This window comes from Tinamus guttatus, unplaced genomic scaffold, assembly GCF_059628265.1.
Source record: "Tinamus guttatus ecotype Peru unplaced genomic scaffold, ASM5962826v1 Tinamus_guttatus_pri_ptg000202l, whole genome shotgun sequence".
NCBI classification, from domain to species: Eukaryota; Metazoa; Chordata; class Aves; order Tinamiformes; family Tinamidae; genus Tinamus; species Tinamus guttatus.
Genome location: NW_028288736.1, coordinates 3,678,639 through 3,705,707, shown reverse-complemented (window position 1 = coordinate 3,705,707; position 27,069 = coordinate 3,678,639). Strand labels below are relative to the sequence as shown.

General features: G+C 43.1%; 1 protein-coding gene across 1 annotated transcript in view; it reads left to right on the top strand.

Moving 5' to 3' along the window:
• TET2 (tet methylcytosine dioxygenase 2) overlaps nt 1-26,626 on the top strand; it is a 70,478-nt gene extending 43,852 nt beyond the window's left edge. The window contains exons 2-10 of the mRNA XM_088523990.1: nt 2,969-6,359; nt 8,509-8,599; nt 12,026-12,119; nt 13,250-13,458; nt 13,745-13,895; nt 15,977-16,066; nt 18,738-18,875; nt 20,286-20,646; nt 21,917-26,626. Coding sequence (XP_088380116.1) covers nt 2,969-6,359; nt 8,509-8,599; nt 12,026-12,119; nt 13,250-13,458; nt 13,745-13,895; nt 15,977-16,066; nt 18,738-18,875; nt 20,286-20,646; nt 21,917-23,331 — 5,940 coding nt within the window. The 3' untranslated portion in view covers nt 23,332-26,626. The remainder of the gene's footprint in view (nt 1-2,968; nt 6,360-8,508; nt 8,600-12,025; nt 12,120-13,249; nt 13,459-13,744; nt 13,896-15,976; nt 16,067-18,737; nt 18,876-20,285; nt 20,647-21,916) is intronic.
• Nucleotides 26,627-27,069: the final 443 nt, after the last annotated feature.

The following is a 27,069-nucleotide window of genomic DNA, read 5'->3' as shown; positions in this document are numbered from 1 at the left end:
GAAAAATGTGCAGTACTCCTAAATGGCCTGGATAAAACATGATTATGGGAAAGAGAAAAACCTAAGCGCTCTGCTCAGGGAAAGGCAGATCCAGGCTGCCAGCCACGCAGGTCGCCCCGCAGCAATTAAGAGACGACTGCAGCGACTCCGCGAGCCCGGCCGGTTGCGCCCAGCCGCAGCGCCAACAGCAGCGTCGCGGGGCCACAGCCCGTAATAAAGGTATCACTGCCATTTGTCTCTTACCAATTTGGAATTACAAGTAATTGCTGCGATTCGTAACTGCTTGGGCAAGATCTGTGCTAAGATGTGACCCAGGGGGATTGTGAGTAACTGAGTGCAGACACAGAGAGCGATGAGTAAGGCAGAGTCACCCCAGGCCCACAGGGATTTCAACAATGCAAATCTGGCACTTTTCATCAATGAATTAACTGCAGATTTTAAAGAACCAAATGATTACGTTGTCCTTTGCAGTGCTTGCTACCCTTTGCACTGGAGGGAATCAGCATTCAGGGGAAGTGCTTGACTCATACTGCGAGGTTTTTGAGAAGAATGAATAAGCATCCACGTCACGCAGTGGAAAAAAAAGCTCACGTTTTTTAACGATGGGGTGAATGTAAGACTCTCTGAAGCACAGATGCACGCCGCTGGGGGGCTGCATGCCAAGCTTAGTGAAGCCAGACAGCTCCCACTTCTAAATAAAAAGGTGGCTTTACCTCTCGGGAAAAAGATGAGTAGAAAGACTGCCTGAAAACCCATGGAAGGAATTAAGTTTTAACCCACCTGGTCGGTCAGCACATGAACAAGGCTTACGCCACAAGACAGACTTCCAACAGCCAAAGGAAGTTTTTCAAGGTGCAGCCACACAGATTAAATCTTTTTTTTAAAAAAAAACCCATATATTTTAGAAGTAGTTTGACAGTGCAGTGTTAATTACTATGCTACTTTTAATTTCATTTTGTATTTGTGAAATAGAGCAGCCTACACACTCATGTCTGGGCTGTGGTTCAGCTGCACTTCCTAGCTCTGAGAGGTGTGAAGGCAAAGAAGGGCTTTCAAATTAGGCTGACATTTTATTTTTGAGAAGCTCTAGGAGCCTAATTCAGCAGCCCAGCCTAGAATGACACATCAGAGAGATCCTTTCTGCTTGGTGAGAAAGAGTCTCCCTGGGAAAGCTGCAATGGCTCCTGTCTCGTGGTACTTTAAAGCTAGATTGGGAAGGATATTAAAATAAACGGAGAAAGGAGGATGCCTGCCTCATTGGGAAAATTGGTAGGATGGACAAACAATCTTTTCCATCTTCTTATTCTTAGCTTTTACTTCAAAACTGTTTTGTGTGTGTGTGTGTGTATGAGTATCAGTATTTGGGAAAACAGCTTCTCTCCTTCCATCATATGAAAGGTAATCTGAGAGCAGAGAGAAAGAATTTCAGGAGGTTGTAAGTAAATCTAAGACCAGGTTTGGGACAAGGAGAAAATAGGTCCAAGTCTTGGCAGAGGTGCTTGCCAGTCAAAATTTATGTTTGAATGTCCCGGTACTGAAATCAGAGCTGCAGAGATTCTGCTGTAATGAATCTCATGAACTAATCTTACTTTGAAAAGCATTTTAAAATTGTATTACTCACTTCAGTAATGCAATACTGCCCTTAAAACTGTATAAATGAGATATCCCTTGGTATCATTTTATAAAAAATACATGTAGGATAAATATGCAAGCAGAGCAGCTGCGATGGGAGAAGTTTTCCACCCTGCTATTTCTTCCTGTGTAACAGCAATAAAAGCCAGGGGATTGTGCCGACTTTGTAGTCCCCCCGCGCATGACCTGGCAACGGAGAACCTTTTACACTTCTCTTACAAACCAAAACCTTCCTGACAAAGCAGGCACGAGCCCAAACTTTCCCTGTGCAACCTCACATCTGTAAGAGCCTCTGTCGGTCTGTCTTCTGTCATCTGTGGCTGTTTGAGAATCATAAAGCCAACATGGAATAAATTACAAGTAGAGTCAAACAACAGCTTTATCTGTGTTTACGGGGCTTGGGGATCCGGGGAAGAGCGATGCGAACGGGATTACATTGTCACTGTGTGGAATTTGTTCGCTGCACATTGTCAGCACTTTCATGCAAGGAATATTTTCATTTTATAAATAAAATATAAAGGTTATACAAGAAAATGGGATTTTCCACCCAAACAGGGAAGAGCAAGTTTTAGTTCCACAGCTGTGAGGCTCAGAACTCAAATGCATAGCTTAAGCCAGGTTTGGTGGCCATAAATTAAGAAGAAAATTAATACATGGAAAATGTCACTTCTCTGAAACCCTTTAGAAATCTCTTAATTTGTTTCTATCAACATTATTAAGACATTGGTGAACTGTAAGGATTTCTGGGGCTGGCAATCAGGAACGGTTTTGTCTCACATGTCTGTATTGTGCCCCTTGTATGGCGGGTGGAATGCCAGCACTAAAAGACCCTGTCAGACAGCTTAAGACGTAAAAAAGGAGGGTTTTTCCCCTCTAATTGGCAAGCTTGGTGGTAATAATCCTTCAAGTCAGACAAAAGAGGGGTGGCACACTATAATCAAATAACAGGATTAGCACCAAGTCTGGGAACCACAGTTTCTGTATGACTTTCCGCCTTACTGAGGAGCCTACACACAAGTCACACAAGAGCAGAGAACACTTTTTGCGCTGCTACAGGCGATTTTTTGTTAAAATGTCCATGTCTTAAATGGAGATATGTAGCTGCTGTTTTTTTGCACACACCCTTTTCATCTCAAAGAATAAATGGGTGAGAAAAGGGATGCACATGGGGGCTGCAAAACTGGACGGCAAACGGCAGAGAGCCCCTGAGGTGTGCGTGCGAGTGCACGTTCCGTGCGGCAGCAAGCCAGGACGTAACTGCTCCAACATGGCAAAAATCGCTAGTGACCCGCTGTCCTGCGAGCCAAACCCCAACCCTATTTCTTCTCTCTTTCAGATACGTTCAGAGGGCAGCCTCGTGGATGGCCCCGGAGCAGGCCAGATGGAACAGGACAGAACCAACCATGTTGATGGCAACAGATTGAGTCCATTTCTAATACCGCAATCTACTCACGTTTGCCAGGCGGAGCCTTTTTCAATGAAGCTACAGAATGGAAGTCCCGTAACAGAGAGGCCCAAAGTCGAAGTCAATGGTGACCATGAGTGGCTATTCATCAAAAGCAACCATGGAGTGTCCCACGGGAAGGGAAACCCAAACAACCGAGTTAGCCCTGACCTCTTACAGGAAAAGAAAGTATATTCCAAATACATGCAAAACGGTGGCATAAAACGCACTTTTAGTGAGCCCTCTCTGTACGGACTTCATCAGAGCAAGAAAGTTAGACAAGACAAAGAAGTAAACGGAGACAAAGCTGAGCCAGAAGATAACTATGAAAAACCAAGTGTCTCCAATTGTTACAGTGAGAAGAAATACGAAGGTTTCATGGGACAAGAAAATGAAGAAGCTTCAGATTTGAAAGAGACTCCGAGATACAACAGTGGTGGTTCAGAAAGCCCTCAAGACCTCTTGGTGCAAAATGAACAGGAGCGGGAGAATGTTCATTGCCACAACAGGGACATTGTCTTACTACTTAAGAACAAGGCGGTGCCAATGCCTAATGGTGCTACAGTTTCTGCCTCTTCCATGGAAAGCATGCATGGTGAACTCCTGGAGAAAACACTGTCTCAATATTATCCAGAACATGTCTCCATAGCAATGCAGAAGAACACATCTCATATCAATGCCATTACCAGTCCGGCTACTAATGAGTTGTCCTACGAGACAACGCATTCATCCCATACCTCAGGGCAGATCACTTCCCCACAGACCTCAAGCTCAGAGCTGCCTCAAGTGCCAGCTGTAGTGGTTACTGAGGTCTACAGTGCAGGAGACTCCAGTATACCACCTGCAATGCCAGGTAGCTATTCGCTTCAGAAACCAGAACTACAGCTACAGCAACCAGTTCCAGGCTACGAGACACACCAGGTATCTGTAGGAAACAGTGCTATCCATGGAAATACGGGGCAGGCTCTCAACCAAGACCTCTCTCTCAATTCCAGCAGTAACCTGCAAGCTCAGAAGGCCGCTCTGGAAAGGTTTTCTGAGCAAGCAGAAAATAATGGTGCTTTGTTTAAACAGAACTCAATGTTTAATAATGATTCCTCCACTCCTCCTGCTCCAGCAATGAACAGTGCACTATCCGCCGCGGCGCGAGAAGGACACCGGTCCTATGACGAGCGATGTAATGAAACTCTCCCTGAAGAGATTAAGGATGAAGGGCAACAGCAGGGACCAATATCAGAAAGTCCCGGCCTCAGCCAGCAACAGCTCCCCGCGCAGCAGAGGCTTCCACAGCAGCCTCAGGCGTCCCAACAAGATGTCGGTGCAAGCAACCCACAATCTGCCGCGGCCGCCACAGCTCAGCAGCGCCCAAAAGAAGCAACGCCGACATCAGAGCTCCCCATGCAAAAACTGCAGGCCTATGGAAGTGACAGCGAGTTGCAGCAACACTATCAGCACTTCCCAGGACAGCGAGAACCTGATATGCCTCCTGAGAAAGAAAAGGACCAACTGAAAGAGCCTGTGCAGCAGACTGCACGTTACTCAAAAGCAGCCTGGATAGAGTTGGTCTCCACTCAGTTTCGCCAGGGAGAGCCCCCTCAGAAGCCCAACGAAGTGCTATTGCGGTCGATTCTTCAATTCCAGGCCAAAGCGACCGAGCCACCCTACCCAAAACAGTATGCTGGATGTCCTGATGCATTAAAGGGGCCAGCAGGACAGCCCCAGAGCCAGAAGATAATGCAACAGGAACAAATTCCTCTGCTGTATAAGAGTGAGACCTCCCAGCTACAGCCGCCTCCTGCAGCTGACCAGCAGCTGCCGTTCCAGAAACACTCGCCGCAGCCGCCGCTCGCCAACATGGATTCCTTGCAGAAGGCCCCGGCGCAGCAACACCCTACGCAGCAGCTCCATCTCCAGCAAAGGCCAGAGCCAAAAGCCGAGCAGCCGTTAGGGGCTCCCCTGAAACAGCAGCTCTTGAACCCCCAGCCCGGGGAGAACGAGCAGTTCCTGCATTCACACATTTTGCAGCAGATGCTCCAAAAGCAGGCGCAGCAGACCCAGCTGTCGCGCAGCCCGCAGCTAACCCCAACCCAGCAACAGGCACTGCAGATGAAAACTAAAGAGCTACCCCAAGCCATTCCCCATTCCCAAAGCAACACCGAACAGCCGCTCGACAGGACATCTTTCAGTCTGCTTAAAGCAGATGAATGTTTTCAAACTGGGAATAAGTACATGAAACCAAGCGCATTCCCGCTGCATAACCCTCAGCTAAGACTAGAGCAGGTCCAGAGCATGAACAGTAAAGCTCCCCTCTACAGCCAGAAGGCGAACGCTAGTCTGCAGCACCCCTGCCCAAACAACGTGCACTTGATTCCCGAGAAGAAGGAGACTGCTGCGAAGATGGAACGCTTTGGAGCAAGCAAAATGCAGGACTTGCAACAGGCACAGTATTTTTCAAATAACTTGACCCCAAAGCAAGATGTGAATCACGGTTTTCACGAACAAGAACAACAGACACAGCAAGCTTCAGTTATACAGCTGCCACTCCAGCAAGCCCAAGGCTATGGCAGTAGCCTGGGCCAGGATGTCCCTAGCCAACAAGCCCCGCAGGTTCCTCAGCGGTACTTACCCCCCGGCCAACAAATGCCCCCACACTCGCAAGAGCAGCGAGGCTGTCACTTCCAGGCGCAAACCCATAAGGATTTTCAAAAGCATGCTGCTCTCAGGTGGCACCTCTTACAGAAACAGGAGCAACAAGCCCACCAGCAACCCAAACCCGACATTGGTGCCAGCGCCGTGCGCAAGCCCATAAAAATCGAGGCTGGCTCAAAGTCTAATGCCTGCATGCGTCCATCAACTGGACAGCTGGAAAACAAAATGTGGAGAAAAACAATTAAACAAGAGAATCAGCACTTTGGCTGTGAGAACATGCAACAAAAGAGCATCATTGAGACAATGGAACAGCAGCTAAAACAGATACAGGTCAAATCACTGTTTGATCACAAGACTTTTACTATCAAATCACCCAAACATGTGAAGGTAGAAACAGCAGGCCCTATCACCATACTATCAAGAAATACCAGTGCTGCAGAATTTGACACTCAAACCCCCGTCTTAGATCAACAAGCAAACCCCACTGCTGAGAAAACCCCAACTAAAAGAACAGCTGGAACTGTTCTCAATAATTTTTTAGACTCACCTTCCAAGTTATTGGATACTCCTGTAAAAAATTTATTGGACACACCTGTCAAAACCCAGTATGATTTCCCATCTTGCAGCTGTGTTGGTAAGTGCTGAGAAATGTGCTAAAATAGTAGTTCACAGTAAGGAAACTGGCCTTCAAGCTGCGATTGTGGGGGATAGTTGGATGTTTTTGTTGAAGTGTTTTTATTTTTCAAAACACTAACTAGTAAAGACCTATAAAACTGCAGTTTTACACACTTATGCCTACTACACTTATCCAACACTAGAAAAGGGCCCCTCTTCTCCATATTTCATAAAGCAATTATCTGCCTGCTTTTTGAGTCAGAATGTTTACGGATGGCACAAAAATATCTAATTTATCACCTCATATCCATTCTCCTTGAGCAGCAGACAGATAATGACAACATCCTGATAAAGAGTAGGTCATGACTTTATAATCTCTTGGCCAAGGTCAAATGTAGCATATATAAAATATGTTTGGGTCCAAAGCTGGAGATCCTTTGCTCCAATTTTTATTCAAACAGTGCAATTGCTGAAGTTTGCCTTCACCAGGCCCAGGCCAAGAGGGTGCCAGACTCCCAGCTTGCTGCAAAAGTTGTTCCTTCCTTTCGCTTGCTCGTTATATGCAAAGCAAACCAAGCTGCCCTGAGGAGCTACAGGAGCAGCACCAGCAGAGCGGCGCGGGGACTCTGGTCCCGCAGGCCGGGGGAACAGGGCGGGCAAGCTGCGGCACTGACGGCGTACCCGGCCAGCTAGCTCCAGCACACGTGCTCCGACTCTGCTTCTCTAGTTTTACACCGCTAGGTCAGCCTGAGCCAAAAGGTACATGTGCTCCACACCAGCATCATCATCTTGGTTGCGGTTTCACTTGCTGCTAGCCCCTGCAAGTTTGGGATTTTGTACCAATTAAGAGAGTTGAAACTGCAAAACTGACCTTTTGGCTTTTTGAGCGAGTGTTTGGGGTGTGATCTAGATCTGTACTAGACCAGTGAGGATCTAGGGGAACGAGGTAATGCATTTCCACCACCTCCAGGAATATAACAAAACTGGAAGTCAGCTCCTTGCTGTTCCTGTTTGCTTTATAAAAAGCAATCTACAAAAGGTAGCTTTTAAACTCAGTAGTTGCTTGGGCTGTTTTTTAAGACCATTTCTGCAGAGAAGTTGGCACAAGTTTTTCTAGCAACCATTGCATTCTTCTGCTGTCTTTTCATCTAGCACAGCAACTGGGAGCTAAATCAACGATATTCTCCTCTTACAATTTTAATTCTTCAATATCCATTTTAGCAGCCCCTCTAGGAAATAATGAAACCTAGCACCTCTCCTCTTCGAAGGAGTTGCTCCAGTGCCATGGAGCAACTGAGAGGGCTTATTGATCTTCGCTTCTGGTATTTCCTTTTTAGGGAGATTTAAATTAAACCATTTCCTCCCAGACACGTTCTGGGGTGTTCGTCCCATCTCCAGAGGCCGCTGAGCGCCACATCACCTCATCTGGCCTTTGGAGTTAGCATGGCCCAAAGCATAGGGCTGGCTCCTGCCCCTGCCCGCTGCTGCACCCTGGCAGAGTCCAGCCATTTCTTCCCTGCCTCCTGGCACCAGCATGAGCCTGTAGCACCTCCTGCGAATGCCCACACGCGCCAACCTACACACGGAGAAGCGAGACACCATTCTCGGCATGCAAGTGTTCTGGCCGAGCCCTGGGAGGATTTCTTTCAGCAAACTCGCTTCTCTCATTTCACATGGTCTTTCTGCAAGTGGCAGTAACTCTGTGCGTAATCTTACCAGCCACTTTCTCAAGCTGTAGGTCTCTACATGCTAACACATCTGCTGAAAAACACGTGCCATACAGCTCACAAAGGTCAATATTTACCATTGTTATCCCATTTATTCGCCTTTCTAGATACTGGGAGAGGAGGAAGTGGGAGAAGGAGAAACAACTGTTCAGTGATAACTGGAAAAAGCCTTTTTGATTTCAGCATACAGCCTCAGTGTGAAACAACTTGTGTTAGCAAAAGGCACCCAGGCAGCATTACACTATTTGCAGAATTAGCCACGTGCTTTGCATGTTTTGTACAAATTGTATGGGCATACTTTGAACAAAAGTGTTTGAAACCTCTGCACCCCCAGCCCAATACAGCACTATCCCAATTAGCTGGATGTAAAGCTTTGCAATTTGACTTTTTGCAGTAAAGAATTAAGCTTCAAAATAATAACCTTTATTTTGTTTTAAACAGAGCAAATTATTGAAAAAGATGAAGGTCCTTTCTATACCCATCTAGGAGCCGGTCCTAATGTGGCAGCTATTAGAGAAATCATGGAAGAAAGGTAATTAGTGCAAAGGCACAGGGCAGATTAACGTTTATCCTTTTGTAGATGTCAGAATTTTTCCAGCTTTTGCACATAAAGAAATAAACAATTGCAAATCAAGTAATTACTTGTAGGCTTAGCTACTCCAGTGTTGCCAACATGACGCACTGCACTATTCACCAGAGTCACAATATTTGACAGGGCTAACAGCCCGCTGGCTGGCACAGGCGGCGCCCTGAGGCAGATGCCAGCGAACCCGAGCAGGAACAAGCATTCGCCAGCCTGCCAAGCCCGGCTGCTGGTGGTGGCTGGGGAAGCAGGCACAGGTTGGGGTTCCCTCTGCGCCGGGAATGCCATGGTGTGAGCAACACGGAGAGCGGAATACCAACCTCTAACACCTCCTTCTCCCCTCTGTCCCTTATTTAACACACGGTACATACCTGAAGAGAGAAATCTAACTCAGCTACTTCCAGAGGACTGCACAGTTTTGGAATAGGATTTTAACCCAAGAAGTCCTAAGTAGCCTTCTGACAAAACAGCCCCCTTCCACAGAGTACTGCATATAAATTACAGCCTTCTCTTCAGTGAAGAGAATTCCCATACTGTGTTGCATCCTGTGATATATCTATTACATCAATCCAAGCAAACAAGTAATTTTGGAATGGCACAGAATGGACACCTCATCTGTGCTACTTAGGAAAAGTGCAAAAGTCTAAGTGCAAACCACAATCATCATTTCAAAGCTACTCACATTATGTGCTCCGCCACAGCAGCGTCCCCTTAGCTGCACGGGGAATTCTGCATTACTTGTATCTGCAGGCACACATAGGCAGACACTACTGGCCAGATTTTTAGAGGTATCTGGGAATTCAGCTCCCCTCCAAACAAACAAGCAATTAAGAATCTCCCCAGTAAGTTGCAGGCAAATGGGAATATGATTTGTTACTACCTTAAAAATCTGGACTTCCAGAGTTGGGTAGGAGCTCGAGCTGGCCATACCTGAGCTCAGCAGCGCTGTTCCTCAGCGAGGTCTGCTGGCCTGCACTCATCACTGCGTGACCACGCACCACGGAGGGCATTTCGAACCCTGTGGATTAACTCTAGGTGGTTAGTCCAAAGGTTAGTCTTAGCGCTTCTGCCCTTGTATTTCCTGTGCAGGGTTTGCCCCAATAGTGATACTTGTTTTTGGCTTTGAGAGAGGCTCGGATGCATGCAGGCTACCTAAAGCTGCTCCGTCCCATGCAGGGGAAGCTCCTCCCTCCTGAGGAGCTTGCTGCGACTTCTTATTTCCAGAGCTTGAATTGCCCTGTTTATTCTCTCCTGTTTACAAATAATAAATAAAATAGGAAAGTCATTCATATCATGCTGGCAATTATTAGATGGAATCATTTGCATTTCTTGACTTCAGAGTGATTTTTCATCCTTAATATTGACCTCACTGTTTTTACTTTTTTGGTAATTACTTTCCTTTTATGTTGGCAGAACGAAATCCCAAGAGACAATAGGTAACATGCATATACTCAGCCAGGCTCAGCAGAGTGTAAGAGAAGGCAATTGAACACCAGCTAGTTTACAATCACTTGTATTATAGGAGCTGTGTGATGCCATCATTGGGGAACCCTCAAGCTGTTTCTTATGGGTGCAGTTGGTGACGTTACTAACAATTGAGGCATTTTTTAAACCACCTTCCCATGAATGTGGGTTGATTTTTAAGGTATTACCCCTGCCAAACAAACCAAAATTTAAATTCCTACTTACTTACAGCTGATATTTTAGCTCTATTAGAACAGATTTCTTGCAGAGTCTGTGGGAAAGCCTATGTTTTACCTCTTCCTTCTCCCAGGCCCTGCTTTGCACAGGGTGAGTTTTGCTGGGATTGCCAGGCCAGTCAGCTTTGCTCTGAAAGCAAGCATGACAAACATCAGGCACAAATTCCTTTGTGACAGCTGAAAAGATTTGAGACAAAGTCCATTTAATTTTCTGTGCGTAATGTACAACATATTTCTATAGCAGCACACAGTTGTGCTGCAATCCAGATTAGCAAACTGATAGAAAACATTAAGATTTAAAAGCGCTTTAATGTGGTTAATTAAAGAAACAAAAGGTATATGAACATGCTAGACTAAGTAGGAAAAAGTGACTTAACGGTGGCCTGCAGAGCATGTGTAGTACAACTCTATTTTGTTTGTATAATTTCCTGTGACACTGAAATTTCACAATGAGATCACATCTAAGAATAAGCATTTTTCATTTCCTTTAAAGGACAGAACTTTAAATGCAAATATTAGCCCTTGAGCATGTCGCTAAGTGTTTAGTGCAGAAAAGGAGGGATAAGAGGTGAGAAGTTCTCAAAGCAGCATTAGATTTGAGCAAATACTGTATTGTATTGGCAATGAGCAGAGAAGGAGACTATGCTTTAGTCCGCACGCTTGGTTATGTTAAGCAACATAGCACCAGCGAGAGCAGCAGACTTTGAGAAACACTGTGGGAGCAGAGCTTGCGTGGGGCTCCGCGCGCCGCTGCAGCACCAGAGTTTGCACTGCTGAGGTTTGTAACACGCAGCCTCCGTGCAACGGGGCACCCCGGCTGCAGGGGGAGAACGTGCTTGGAAATGGCCTAGCAGCTCTGACACTTCTCTCACAGAGTCAAGCGTTGCTTCCCATAGCATTTGTCACATATTTCCAACTGGCATATCTGAGGACACAGAGGGGTGATCCCATTTGTTCCAGGAACAGTTAGCACTGCTCGCATTTGGGGCTACCTTCTGCCTCGACTGAAGCGTCACCTCGATGCTTCAGCAAGGACTAGGCTTGCCTGCCGTACTCTCAACAGATACAAGTCATTTGAGGGCATCTTGAGATCCTAATTCAACATACAAGTGAGGCAGAAGTGCAGAAATCAACATTATTAAATGGATGAAGAAGTAAAGGAAATAAATATGATGAAAATTAATCATGACTTAACTGATATCAAGCACAGAGGTGCAACCACAAAAAAATTAATGGAGTGACTACCACATGCCAGCCCTTCCATGACAGCTTTTTTATTTATGTTGCAGAGTAATAGCTTTAAATTTAGCCCAGACATTTATATACATATATATATATATAATCTCCCCAGAAATAGAGAGACTTCAAGTCCACTTTTCAAAATGCCAGCTGTAACAAATTCTCTAAAGAAACTGTTAAAGGATTTCTGAATATTAAGATGATAAGGACAAATTTTACTAATCTATGATGTATTAAAGACATTTGCCTATTTTAACACATCAGTGCACTACCATAAAAAAAAATCAACAAGATAAACTGTATTATATACTCCTTGCTGCTTGTAATTAGTAATGCACATATTTTTAAAGTAAGACTGACAAATGTGCTCCATCTTTTACATGTTCATACAGAACCAAAGGAATCTGCTTATTGTACATATTTTTGTCTGTTTAAGATTTGGACAGAAGGGTAAAGCTATAAGGATTGAGAGGGTTGTCTACACTGGGAAAGAAGGCAAAAGCTCCCAAGGATGTCCTATTGCTAAATGGGTAAGTGGTGACCACAAACACTAATGCTAATGTAGTCCAGTATGACCAATGCTCCACGTGAGCAGACGGGAGCGACGCACCATCATTTTAGTTGACGCTAAGAAACTTAAAGCAGCTGAACAGAAAGTCCCTAGCCTGCTCCTGCCACTGCTCGCACTCTGTTTACTCAAGTTGTCTGGAGATCAGCAGGTATAAAGTTTGGCCTGAAGGTATCAAAACCAGCAAAGGAAAGTGTTTTCACTTAGATTTAAGATGCACAACCTTAGCCACTCTCTTTCCTGTTTAGTTTTAGCTCAGAAAGAAGCCCTGCAAGTGCACCACTGAGGTTTTTAAAATGCACTCCCGGCTCAAGGCAGGCATTAGTACACCCTCTTAGCAAACACTGCCTTGTTTTGGCACAAACAGTACCGAGTAGTTTGGGTGGGTTGGGGAAACACAGGATGAGGAAAAACCTGATACATAATTACAGTGTTTATGTGCCAGACTGCACCTTCTTTTGGAAAAAAAACATTGCTCAGGCACTGAGAGGCAAGGACATCTTTTTTTATTAGAGCAGTTCTGCTGCTTTGTTGTCACTGCTGGAATGCTGGTTGGGGCAAGGGCGGGCAGGGTTACCCAATTGGAGGCTAATCACAAGTTTAGCTGCTTAACTTCAGGAGGGAAAGGGAAAACCCCCCCCACTTGGGTTACCGAGTCCCTTCCCCACTCCCTTCCTGGGACCTGCCTGAGTGCAGATATCAGCTCTGGAGGCCAAGCCCCTTGGCTGCTGCTCTCCCCTTGCCCCAGTCAAAGCAGGAGCTCTACCATGATTTCGATGCAGGAGAATATTTTTGCTGAATCCAAGCACAGGGGATGTGTTGAGTGAGCTCGTTTCCACCATTGTGGTTTTCAATGATCCTGGCAGGATTTGCCTCTCAGAGCCTCTCCCAGCTTCATCAAGCAGAAGGGTGGCCTTGGCCCATGTCACTACACAAAAACAACCGGGGCTGCTGCGTACAAAGAGAAAGGCAGGAGTAGAAGCAACTACCCCTCCCAGTGCCCAGTAGCTGAGGCTTCCCCCTCTCCCGCTCTCCTGTTAAGCCATGTGGTGTTTGTGTTGGGCTTGGGGGGCTGTGTTGCTGTGCATGCAGGTAGTCCGCAGAAGCAGTCAGGAGGAAAAGCTGCTGTGCCTGGTGCGCGAGCGAGCGGGCCACACGTGCGAGACGGCCGTGATCGTGATTCTCATCCTGGTCTGGGAGGGCATCCCCACGAGCCTGGCCGACAAGCTGTACTCGGAACTCACCGACACGCTCAGGAAGTACGGCACACTCACCAACCGGCGCTGCGCCCTCAACGAGGAGTAAGTGAAGCCAAGGGCGCCCAGCCAAGGGCAGCCTGACAGCACTGCTGCTGCCATCTCCCCTCGCTCTCCTACCGCCAAGCACATGCAGCCCTCATGCTGGCCCTTTCGGACAGTTTGAAAACCCACACACCTTGCTCAGAAAAGCAAAGTGAACGTCTCTGGAAATACAGGAAAACATCTTCTTAGGGCATGGCTCCTCACAGCACCAGCAGAATGGGACCCCTCTGCAAGCACTACAGGCCCCCGCGCCTGCTACTAATCGCTATTTTTTCTCCCTCTCTAGACGGACTTGTGCATGTCAAGGGCTGGACCCTGAAACTTGTGGTGCTTCATTTTCCTTTGGGTGCTCCTGGAGCATGTACTACAACGGCTGTAAGTTCGCCAGAAGCAAGATTCCAAGAAAGTTTAAGCTGATGGGGGATGACCCAAAAGAGGTGGGTGCTCGTTTTTAACTGCCTCTTTTGCACTGAAATGTTTTCTGTTGCTCTGCAAAGAGCGACACACTACAAGAAATCAGGGGCCAGAGCCCTGCTAGAACTGCACACATGTAGATTAATTAAACAACCGCCAGTCGACACTAGTTGATTCCAGTCACTGGAGCAGCCTATTTGACTGTGCAAATTTTGGCAGCTGGTTAAAGTCCCGAAAGAAACATGCAACACGGTGTGCAGGTTTTTGCAATTAGAGGAAAGGGCATGGCCTGAGTAATGGTGCCTGTATGAGGCCTGCAATTGGACATTCCCCTGCAACAGAGTGGAAGGGTAACCAACTGAAGGCACACGAGATTGCAACCGGCAAGCCGAGGAGAGGGATGGCAGACAAGTATGATAAAACTCTGGGGATTACAATAGGGAGACTCATTCTGCACTCCTGCCCCATGGATAGTTTCCAGGCTGAACTCTGCAACACAGCAAGCTAGCAACAGTATCAAACAAGTCAGAGTAAAGCAACACTGATCTTACCCTGGACACAGGCTGTCTTTGAAGCTGTGGTTGCGGCGAGTGCTGGAGACCTCCAGCTATTCGTGTACCTGGGCAAGTCTAATGGCCCAACCTGGTTTTAGCACGCCCACGCAAACCGCAGCCCCAGACTGCTGCTCAAGCACTCTGCACAGGTCACAGCTTTCAGTGTGTTCTGCCATCTTACACAGATCCAAGCATTTATTTTACCAGCTCAGGGAGCTGAGCATGTTTGCATCATATGGACTGTGCTGAGAATAGCATCATTAACATATTTTTTTTCCCTTCCTGTCGCCCCTGTCTCTCCCCCGCAATTATAGAATTGCTTCGATCATGTGGTGGCACAAAGCCCTCTATCATACCCTGGAGTCGTCAGCCCCTAAATTTTCTAGGCTGGAAATCTGGTCAGAGCCTGCTAGGGCACCCTCTGAGCCTGTGTGGAAGGGATTTACTTCCCTTCTGGAAGCCAGAACTGGGTAACGAAAGTATATTTAGCTCTCAGTCTTGTCCCCACACAATGTCAGGGGCAGCAAACACACACATCCAGTTCAGGGGCTGGTCAACATGCAACAGAGCAACACAAATAGGACCCTCACCGACAAAAACTAGAAGTAACACAAACTGTAACCTACTGGCTGTACAAAAGCAGCAGGTTTTGGCAGCAGCCACAAGGTCACAAGATATTTTTGACCATTTTATAATGTCATTTTGGATGCCCATCAAGTCAAAGTTTTACCAGGAGATATAGAATTGTAATGTACCAAACATGCCCTCCAAGCACATAGCTTTTCAACAGCTCTTCACACCTTCACTGAAATATACAGACCCCTTAAAGCAAGTACAACACTCTTACGCCTCTGTTTTTCATGCATTTGAAATGAGGCCCTTATTTTTAATTTAAGTGAGGTTTTGAATACGGGGTTCTCATCAAAATGATGGGGAATATCTTTGGAGTAGATTATTGGAGCACTCTTTTTTAAAGATCCTTTCATTTTGAAAGGGTACCTCTCCTTCTGAACGAAAACCGGTCATTCCTGCCTCCGCTTCACTGGCTGCTAGACATGTCCACAGTTCTTGATTGCTTAAGAACTGGGAAATCTGAAAAGTCTGAAGTATTCCAGTAATTGTAGACTGCTGCATGAAAAAATAATTTAAATGTGTTGAAGTGTTATTATCTCAGTATGGAAACTCCTGAAATTAGTCAGATTAACCTGATGGAGCATTCTCCTATTACTTCTCTTGAGTTTTCTAAAAAGAAGTATTATTTTCTCAGAACTCCAATAGGGAAAATAATGAGGGTCATCATTCTTTGATCTAAAACATCTCCAAGACGGAGAACGTGATTCTTTTTAATATAAATCAGATGGAGATCATGCCATATTATGTCCTCTCACCAGAATCACAGTTATGATCAGCATTAATTAAAAGAAGATTGACAGTAGGTGTTGTCTAAACAGGAACGACAATGATCTAGACCTTTACACATCTATCTGACTTGCTAGATTCCATACATACAGTATGGGCATGTCATTAAATTTTCTTTTATCTGTTCACAGGAAGAAAAACTAGAATCCAATTTGCAGAACCTATCCACCCTGATGGCTCCCACCTACAAGAAGCTTGCGCCTGATGCATATAATAACCAGGTATGCTGGGGAAAAAAAGGAGTGAGAGCAGTCATGTAAATAACTGGATTTTTACTATGCTTTGTTAATACGTCATCTTTAGGTCAAACCAGTATGTACATTTTGTGCCACTACTACTTTGACATTGGGATAAAGCCAAATGGAAATAAATAAAATGCTATATTTCATTTCAAATGCATTCAAAAGTAAAAGCAGCAGAATATGCTCCACTAAAGTAAACTATCTCTGTACCTACCTAAAGGCAACAAAGTTCAATTTCACGCTGGAGCAGAACACTTCAGCTTTGTAATAAAACGTGCATGGATTTAGCATGATTTGTGAGCCAAACTAGCAAAACAGCCACAAGGATGGCGTGAGATTGCTAACAGTGTCAGGAGGCAGCGTATGGTGTTCAAGGACTTGAGTCTTCAAACCACAGTTTCAGTTCTGCTCATGTCACAAATTAATTTAGCTTTTACCAAAGTAACCATTATAGAAGTGCTTTTAAAACGAAGCTTCACATTCAAACGCACGCACACACGCACGCAGGTGCCTGTACCAGCGCTCTTGCACCATGGCATGACACAGGCCCCTCTCCTGTCAGGCAGTGTTCACGGATGTTGGAGGTGAAAGACGGCCACAACTGGGGAACCTCATGCAGCTTTTAATGCACCAACTCTTTTACCAAACGTCTTTCAGATATTTGCATAAAAATTTGATACCGTGCCCCTTGCAAACGTTTAGCTCGTCTTCTCTCTTGTCTTTACTGAGGCTCGCAACCCCTGCAGACATTCGCAGAGCTTACAGGCTCCAAACTCTATCAGCATCACAGCAAACTAGGATATCTTCTTGCTCTCCTATTGACAACACTTATGTTTAAGCAATCCTTAAAACAAAAACACTTACTACTGTAGCAGTCATTCGAACAAGCCAGACTTTGCACTGCAATAGACACAGTAAACTGTAATACAAGACTGTCCAGTTAGGGTTTATCTGTGGTAAAATCCCCTCTTTTACTGCATGTTTAGTGACAGCTAGGCAGAGTAAGCAGGTTCAGTTGAGACTCACCTGATTCCACTTACTTGATCTGATAATGTTTGGAGACTCGTTATGGAGGAAATTGTGGCTCTGTGCCCACTAGCTGTGGTTATCTCTCCAAATATCCGAGGGCCACTCTGCAAGAGAAGAAAAAAGAGGAAGGAGAAAAAATGAGGGGGTGGTGAACAATAAAATACTTCTGTGCTTGGGCTGCTTTTCTTTTCCCACAAAATTCTCTAAAGAACTTTTCTCCATATAAACCATAGTCCTGCCTGACGCAGGTTGATAGTATATGGTTTTACTAGTTTCAGGTTTTACCTCATGTAATAAGTCATTTATATAGCTTGTCTATTTCAGTGATTTCGTGCAAATCTTATTTTTGTAGGGAAACCCTGATCAAGCTGCCATCAATGGCTTTAAAGAGAGATGATCAGGGCCAACTTCTCTAGCGGCAGTGAAAGGATGTACAAAGAAGCAGCCCTAAAACCAATAACCCTTTGAATCCTGAAAAGAAAGGCAAATTCACAGATTTGTTCTAATCTAAATCTGGATTGTTGCTGGATCATAAACCAGAATTAGAAAGTTTCTGGGTTTGTTTTTTTAGTATTTTTTTTCCTCCATTCAGACCCAACAGAACATCTCAGAAAATTTGCCCCAATATATTTTAATCAGACCCTTTAAATCTAAACCAAATTATAATATTTCAAACTATTCTTTTAATTCCAAAGAAGTTTATAAGTTTCAGGTTTTGTTTTGCTTTTATGCTTCAATACTAGTGATAATAAATATAGTCGTAAGTGTATGCTCCAATTTAAAAAAAAAGAGCAGAGCGCAAGCTAGGCATTTTACTAGTCAACTTGTTTCAAAACTTGGCAAAACCTCTGAAAGATAAATTTCACATTAACTTTTAAAAAGTTCCATTAAGTATAGCCCTTTCTATTTGTTTTACACTACCTACAAAAGTTCAGTAATTTCAGCAAAGCATATTACAAGTTTGGTTTAATTTTCTAAACAAAATATGAAACCATAGTTTGTGCAAGGCTTAGTATACTTCTGTGTAAGGTTTATGGTTTCATTATATACTTTTTGCAAGGCTCCTTAACAGTAAAAACACATGCACAAAACACAGTCTGGTCTGAATTCTCTATCCTTTTTGGTCATGGGCTGGTGTTGTACCCAAGCTAATGAAATATACTCCTAGTGTGCCAAAATATTACAAATCAAAAAGCAAATTTTTTTTATGAAGTCATTCTGAAGTCAGTTTTCCAAAGTCATTTTCTCTTAGTAGTTTGGTATTTTTCCAGCCTACTCAAACCTATCACTCTTCTAGTGCCAGCCACTGAAACCACGCTATCTCTCTGCCATGTGAAAAACCAAACCTCTGGCAGAGAATGAACAGTAATATGTAAGAAAAGGCATTGCTGGCTAATTTCACAAGCATGGCAGCAACAGAAGGTAAAAAGGTAACACAGCAAGGAACAAAGAATGAATAAGAAACTGCTATAAAATAATTGCTTGCTTTTATTTGCTCTCAGTTACTACCTCCAAGATGCTAGGAGACGAGCACGTTACGCAGAGGGAGTGTTAGGGGCTAATTCTGTAAGTACAGGAGGACACGCAGGGGGTAGCAGTGACGCCTGTGGCCCGTTTGCAGATCGAGTACGAACACCGAGCACCGGAGTGTCGCCTGGGGTTGAAGGAAGGTCGCCCGTTCTCGGGGGTCACCGCCTGCCTGGACTTCTGCGCTCACGCTCACAGGGACTTGCACAACATGCAGAACGGGAGTACACTGGTAAGCCAGAGATGTACAGAGCCTCCTTATTTCGCCTGTAATTTCCTGTATTTATTCATTATCTTCAGCCTATTTAAATTTATAGTTACATATGGAGATGGCTAAAAAAAGAAACACTAAGCAGTAACTGAACTAATTTGTTACCCCCTGCACTATTGTTCATTCAAATGAAGGAGACTTACGATGAATTAAAGAAAAGTTTAATATAGAACTGGGAAAAGAAATAAACTGTGGAGACAACGGGAGGAAGGTTCCAGCAGGGCCCAACTGCCCATTTCAGCATTTCTGGAACAAAATGTTTTATAGTTGTCCTCTTGAAATATTTTTTTTCTAACTATTTGGGATTATATCTTCTAATAAATTAAAAAAGGAAACAAACGTCTTCTTTCCATAATTTTCTTCTGAAGAGAGTTTTGGAAGTTGGGATTTTATTCCTGGTTGGGATGAGCAGGTCTGCAAACCTTGACATAGATTTTTTTTTTCCCCACCCACTTCACTCTCTTCCATTCTGAACTTGGGCATTTTATAGTCCAGGTTCTGTAGAAAATACAAAAACACCTGGTTTTCAAGGTACTCTAGATCACTTCTCCGTGACAATACGGTTGGGTTAAACACGGGAAAAAATAATCTTCAAGTTTGAATAATCATTGTAATTTGCCAGGACTGTCTTGCTTCCTATACATAGTGCAGTTCTTTTTATGACCAAGGAAATCAGGCACTTTAATATCAGCTAAATTTGTCCTGTTTCCAGAGTTTGACTTTAATGACAAGTCAACCACCACCACCACCAAAATAGGTATTTCTAGCTGAGGTTCCTTCACAAGATTGATGCAATAACTTTCCTATAAAATATGTCCGTATTGGCCTCTTTTCACACTGGGATACTCGCAGTACCTCTTTTACCTAGAGTTAACACAGTAAGCCTGCTGCACGATGCAACGATAAATTCTTCAAACCTCTATGCAGTGATTAAAGTGACTTGCTCCTTCACAGGTCCTGGAACCTCCCACCATAAGGAGATGGGAAATACAATGCCAGCATTTTATATTTCCCACTATTTCCAATGGGTAGCTAGCTAATGTATTGTAGCCAAATATATATGTATATAATATATACAGGTTGAGTACAAAGTCCCAGTTTCTGCTGTCTTAGCAGGTCATTTCACTGTAGGAAATATGTAAACATACTGTAATTTCAGCACAAACGTAAATACAAAATATCATGTTTCTTACATGAACACTGTCAGAAAGAGCAGGCTTGTTGTGCTACACCTAAGTTGCACAGAAACTTGGCGTTTCCAAATAACGTGCCCCTGAGGGTGCAAGAGGGAGGTGAAGCGCACGGGCCAGCACCCCAGGTCTGCATCTCACGTGGGCTCCAGAGAGTTACGCTAACCAGCCCTCTTGACAGGTTTGCACACTAACTCGAGAAGACAATCGTGAAATTGGCCAAACACCAGAAGATGAGCAGCTGCACGTGCTCCCCTTGTACAAAGTCTCTGATGTAGATGAGTTTGGAAGTGCTGAAGGCCAGGAGGAGAAGAAGAGGAATGGCAGCATCCAGGTCCTTACCTCCTTTCGCCGGAAAGTCAGGATGTTGGCAGAGCCTGTTAAGACCTGTCGGCAAAGGAAGCTAGAAGCAAAGAAGGCAGCGGCAGAAAAGCTTTCCTCCTTGGAGAACGGGGCTAGCAAAGCTGAGAGAGAGAAGGCTGCTGCAGCACGCAACAAGCAAGGCAATTCAGAGGCAGCAGGTCATGCAAAACAGCTAGCAGGTAAGTACATGAATGTGATCAAGATCTCTATCAGTAGTGGTAAGCTTCATAGAGACTGTGGTCATTTAAGACATGAGTCTTAAAAAAACATTATTCTCAACACAAGCAGGTTTTCAAGGAAAAAGCAAAGAGGATTATTGAAAGCAAATGTGGATATTGCACATTTATGAACAGCAGAGTGCCAAACTGTGGCCCACTCTGTAGAAGCAGAAAGGTGATGCTGTAGTGAGAATTATTTCCCTGTTGGATAGTTAATACCTGAAGAAGGCAGCTACTTTTGCAAATCCTGCTTGTCAGTCAGTGCATTGCTAAGTATCCTTAACTGACTAACTGCCAAAAGCCAGGAAGAAAACTGTGTGATGCTGCTTCCAAAAGAGAGTGATCTACACATCACTCACTGGTTGCTGCTGTCACAGAGAACCTCAATTCTATTTGTATTTTCTGTTTCAAGACCAAAAGCAAAGCAGGTTCTTCCTCTGTGGAGTCAAAGTTTACAAATCCACTTAATCCCTGGCAGTTTTCATCAACAGATCTTAAGAGTCCAGGGCACAGGAACTCATCATGACTCTTATTGTTACAGAAAATTGTCAGAGAGGAATAATGTGATTTATCCAAGGCCACTCAGAAGGTCACTGAAATACAATGGAAGTCAGCCTTTCTGTGATCCAGTCTAGGATTCTAACCAATAAACTATGCCATTTCACTCTAATGAATATTTTTTTTCTTTTCTGAGTTTTCAGCTATTCTCAGTTGTTACTGACCATCATCTCCATCAGTGAAAGTCAATGTTGCTTTTCACATACAGCTAAGGACAATTTTTTGAGACAAATCTATTAATCTGGGTGTTCAAGAGTTATTTTTTTCTACTTGGTGAAAAAAGTTACCTTATACTTGGCTATTTGGGTGCACTTTGATGTTTCATTTCATGAGCTACTTAAATGACAAGTCAGCTCTCTGGACTATGTGCATGTGACCACGCAGACGGCACTGCCCTCTTTCCCTCGTGGCTGCCAGCACCTGATCTCCCTGGACGTGTGCCATACAGGAAGAGTAGCTTTAGTAGGCATTCAGCTTCTGAAAGGATGGTATTTGAGATACTAGAAAGGGAACCACTGTTAATATATCATATGACATACTGTTTCTTAGAAATTTCATAGATGCTTATCATGAAGACCCTCTCTAATAGAAAGCATGCATGTTTAAAAAAAAAAAAAAGAAAGAAAAAGAGAAAAGAAAAGAAAAGCTTGTTTATTTCTTTTTACATCTACAGATCTTTTACGTCTTTCAGGACCGGCCACACAGCAGCAGCAGCAGCAGCCGCAGCATCCACAGCGCACTCTCCCAAACAACCCTCAGCCAAATCCTGCTAACTCTTACTCGGGTTCGGGTTCTGCAAACCTTTATACGAGGTTGCCTAATCCAGCCAGTGCTTACCCAAGCTCTTCGTACGCTTCAGATCCTTACAGAGGGTCCAGCCCCATGAACCTCTATACAACCTCATCACAGCCTGCAGGGTCTTATTTGAATTCTTCCAGTCCCATAAACCCTTATTCAGGATCACTGAGTCAAAATAATCAATATTCACCCTACCAATGCAATGGAAACATATCTATGGACAACTGCCCCTCTTACTTGGGCTCCTACTCTTCCCAGCATCAGCACATGGACTTGTACAGGTGTCAGAGCCAAGACCCTATGTCTAAATTAAGCCTACCGCCCATTCAAACATTATACCAGCATAGGTTTGGGAATAACCAGAGTTTTGGTCCCAAGTACTTGAATTATGGAAACCAAAATATGCAGGTAGATTCCTTCAGTAATTGCACCATCAGACCAAATGTACACCATGTAGGGTCTTTTTCCTCTTACTCCAACCATGAGGCTGATGGCCACTTTATGGAGGTTGCCTCAAGGTTAAAATCTAATTTGAGTAATCCAAGCATGGACTATGCCTCCATGAGTAAAACAAGTGATCACCACCACACACAACCCGCACCGCATTTAGCACATGACTACCATTCTGCTCCAAGTGTATTTAGTGGTGCTCCTAATTCGCTGCATCTCCAACATAAGGAGAGCGAAATGATTTCACACGCAGCTAATGGTCTGTCTAACATGCTTCCAGGTCAGAACCATGATAGGACTACTCCCCAGGGTGGTTTAGATAAAACTGATGTGCTGCATCCTGAAAAAGCAGAGGATCCCGATGAAGTCTGGTCAGATAGCGAGCAGAGCTTTCTGGATCCAGAAATCGGAGGAGTGGCAGTTGCTCCATCTCATGGGTCAATTCTTATAGAGTGTGCAAAGCGTGAGCTCCATGCAACAACCCCCCTAAAAAACCCCAACAGGAACCATCCCACCAGAATATCCCTTGTCTTTTACCAGCACAAGAGCATGAATGAGCCAAAACATGGTCTGGCTCTGTGGGAGGCGAAGATGGCTGAGAAGGCAAGGGAGAAAGAGGAAGAATGCGAGAAATATGGTCCAGACTACGTGCCTCAGAAAACTTACGGCAAAAAAGCAAAGCGAGAGCCTGCAGAACCTCACGAACCCTCAGAACCAACGTACGTGCGCTTCATCAAGTCTCTCGCACAGCGGACGCTGTCGGTCACCACAGACTCCACAGTAACTACGTCTCCATATGCCTTTACACGGGTTACAGGGCCTTACAACAGATATATCTAACATCACCCCTTTGCCGGTTACCTCATCGGAAAAAGGCAGCGTGGCGGTAGGGTAGTTCTTGTTTAGGGTCGGGGGAAGACAAAGTTGGGGAAGGAAACAGTGTTTTCATGAAACTCATCAGTGGGAAAAACCTCAGCACACCAGCAAAAAGAGGTAATCTTACTAGCGCACTTATTTTCTGCTGATTTTTAAGTGGTCACAGATGGCACGTAGGAAACAAGACCAAAGCATTCTATGCAAAAACAAAACAAAAAAGTGTTTTGCAATTTACATTTGAAAACACTGGCTCCATTACTGAAAGAGATAATCTGCAAATGGATTTTTTTTTTCTTACGTTTTGCACATCTGTGACCACTTTTAATGTCATCAAGTTTGCAAAGTCATGGAACAGGAGCAAAAAAAAAAAAACCCTAAAAAAAAATACTGTAGTATTACAACCGCAGGAATCTTAAAATAACATCTGGTGCTGAATCTATGATGTACTGAAATACTGGAATTATGGCTTTTTAACATGCAGTTTTTACTGTAATCTTAATAGTCTTGATTTTATTTAACAAAGTAGATACGTAAAAAAACATAATGAATAGACAGAAAAAACACTGAATTTGTTTGGATATTCTAAAACATGGTGCTATCTAAGAGAATGGTGTCTTTATTTTAACAGTTAAACAGTTAATGCCTTTATAACAATTAAAATGTCAATGATGTACTCAAATGTTCTTCAGAAACAAGGAGGACCTTTTCATTGATGTATGTATTAAATTCACCTGATGTTAAAATAAGCTTACTTTTTAACATATGGGAATTACGAAGACGTCTGGATTTTGCTCATCCAGTCAAGTCCTAGAAAAGGACAATAAAATATATAGAGAGATATTTTTTTTTAAATAGTGTTTCAAAAGCACTTTGTCTACCTAAGCTTGGCAACTTGAACAATGCTAAGGTACTAAGACATTAAAAAAAAAAAGAAAAAAAAAGTTTACTTTGATTTTAAAATGCAAAGATAATTTTTTTAAAAGAAAAAAAAACTTTTAAATACTTTTGTTTTAGCCGTGCATCTGCTAATGGACTACATATCCATTTTTAATACAGTCAGTTACAGTAAAAATGGGGCTTACTGGATACAAGGGAATACTTTAGTACACAAAACACATGTTTTTCTGGTGCTCATCTCACAAGCTATACTGTAAACTGTTTTCTACAATTATTATGACAAGTTCATTGCTCAAATGTGTACAGTTTTAAGGAAGGAATTTTATATTAACCACAGGTAATAATTAGCAGCATGCAACCAATTACAACTAGTTAGCTTGGGCTTCTGCTGTTTTTAAAGATCTGTACGCTCTTCAAATATTGAATGGCAGATTGCTTTTGTGTTGATAATTATGTACATTGTGGTGCAAGTCATTTCTTGGTGCAAGTGTCCTCTTTTCCAGAAAGATTGAACAGACTGATGCCTACACAAAATGAATGAAACAGGGTTAGTTCTGTGTGATTCCGTTGATTAAATAGAAAAAAAAAATAGGCAGCTGGCTTGCTGTGGTGGTTTTAAATCATTAATTTCTATTAAAAAAAAGCAGGAGAGTTGTATAGTAAATTAAATTGTAAACAAAACTTTTTTTAACGCAATGCTTTAGTATTTTAGTACTGTAAAAATATTAAATCTATATATATTTGGGTTTTGAGCTGAATTCACATCATGGTGCTACTCAGCCTGCTACAAATATATCATAATGTGAGCTAAAAATACATTAAAAGGTTTGAGTGATGTTCCTACTTGTCATATACCTCAACACTAGTTTGGCAATAGGATATTGAACTGAGTGTGAAAGTTTATATATTGTATACCATCTTTTCCCCCCCAATAGCCTTTAAAAAAATAAAATAAATAAAAAAAAAACAAAGCAAACAAAAAAAAACTCTCTCAATACTTGATATTTTAGCAAGTATCACTTGAACTTCAACTTTTTTTTGGTTCTAAAAATTCAGGGATATTTCAGCTCATGTTCTCCTATGCCAACGTGTCACCTGTGTGTATGTAAAGCTGTTGTAGGTTAAATATATTATTCTTTTTTTTTTTTTTCTTCAGGGATTTAATGCTTTTCTTTTGAATCCCTCCTCTATTTTTTCTTGTACATGTATTGATAACTAATTTTGTAAATTCGTTAGTTCTTTTTATTGTAATGAAAGTGTTCAAGAGATTTAGAATGTTTTGCCTGTTTTGAATAAACAAGAAGAAAGTAGAATGCACTGAGCTGATTAAAAGGAAACATGTAAGGCAGGGGTTTGGCAAGTGACTGTTTGCTAGAGTTCTTCAAGTCACTCTCTAAACAAGGCTTCTCAGATACTGTAATGAATAAAGTAAAATATAGAAAGGTACAGTCTGTACAAGGGCTTCCCTAAACATGCAAACCTCCATGTCCCCGATGTATCTTGTGCAATATACTGTAAGATTAAGTTTGGTTGAAAGAAATTTTATCTAACAGAATCACAACCTAACTCGAGCGAATCAAAGGAGGCCTTTGGGTTTAATGGTCAAATATTTATTATGGCAATTTTGTTTTTTAATTCTCAGTCTGTGACTTTACCCACTGCATTGAAACAAAAGTTTCATCTTTTTAAATTTTTTTAATGATGGCTATATATCAGATTAATTAAATCATTATAAATCTTCATCTTTTCGTGAATTTTTTTAAAATTCTATGTTACTCATGTAATCCATAGTTGCTTGGTTAATATGTACACCGTCATTTGCCAAACTGCTGGCAGCAAGAGCAGGAAGCTTAGCTGGTGAATCAATTATGTATTGTAAATATCCAAGTTTGCAATTTTTGGTGTACAGAACCCTGCCTCAGTTGGAACGAATGACAAAGCAGACAGATTTGCTTGTATAGGATTATCAGGTTGACTATAGCCATACTTGAAGATGCTTCTGAGTGGTGTCAACTTTACTTGAATGAATTTTTTCATCTTGATTGACGCACAGTGGAATAAAGTTCACTCCTAAAGCTAGTGGTTAACTTCTGTAGGAAACTTTAGCAGTTTGACACTAAGGTAATGAACTTCTGTGTGCATTTTCTATGCTTATGTTCTACTTTTTTTTTTTTATACTTCAGTTTCATTCATTTTCATGAAATGTTGGTATGTCTAAAAGAAATCTGAGGATGGTTATAAATACTGTAAGTATTGTAATGTAATGCAGGTTATTTGAAAGCTGTTTATTATTATATCATTCCTGATAACGCTGAAATGTGGGTGTTTTTAATAAAATTTATATTTATTTAATGCACTCTAAGTCTGGCTTGCAGAAACTTGTCTTTCACAATCATTTTTATCAGTTTTGAACAACAAGGCCTGTGTGCTGGAATGGTCTCCCTGGCACAAAGCATGGCTCAGGAGTCCCAGAGGGACTGCGCGAGGTCTAGGCATACACAGATGATCACACAGGGCTGGTGAAACCGCTAGCCTGAAGAAATTAAATCTAATGCTGCATTACAGAAGACAGAGGAAGCTGCTTACATTAGCAGCCCAGAAACCAAACTCATCTGCTGCCCTCTCGGGATAATCCCTTTCTTAGCTTCAGGAACAGCAGGACCAAAGGAGGCCCAAACATTTCCACACACATGTCTAACTGCGTTAGCCCAACTCCTCCTCCTTGGCGCACAAGATTAAAGCCTTATCTAAGGATGCATTTCATAAATATTGAACAAACAAAAGGAGTTCTCAACATCAGGCTTT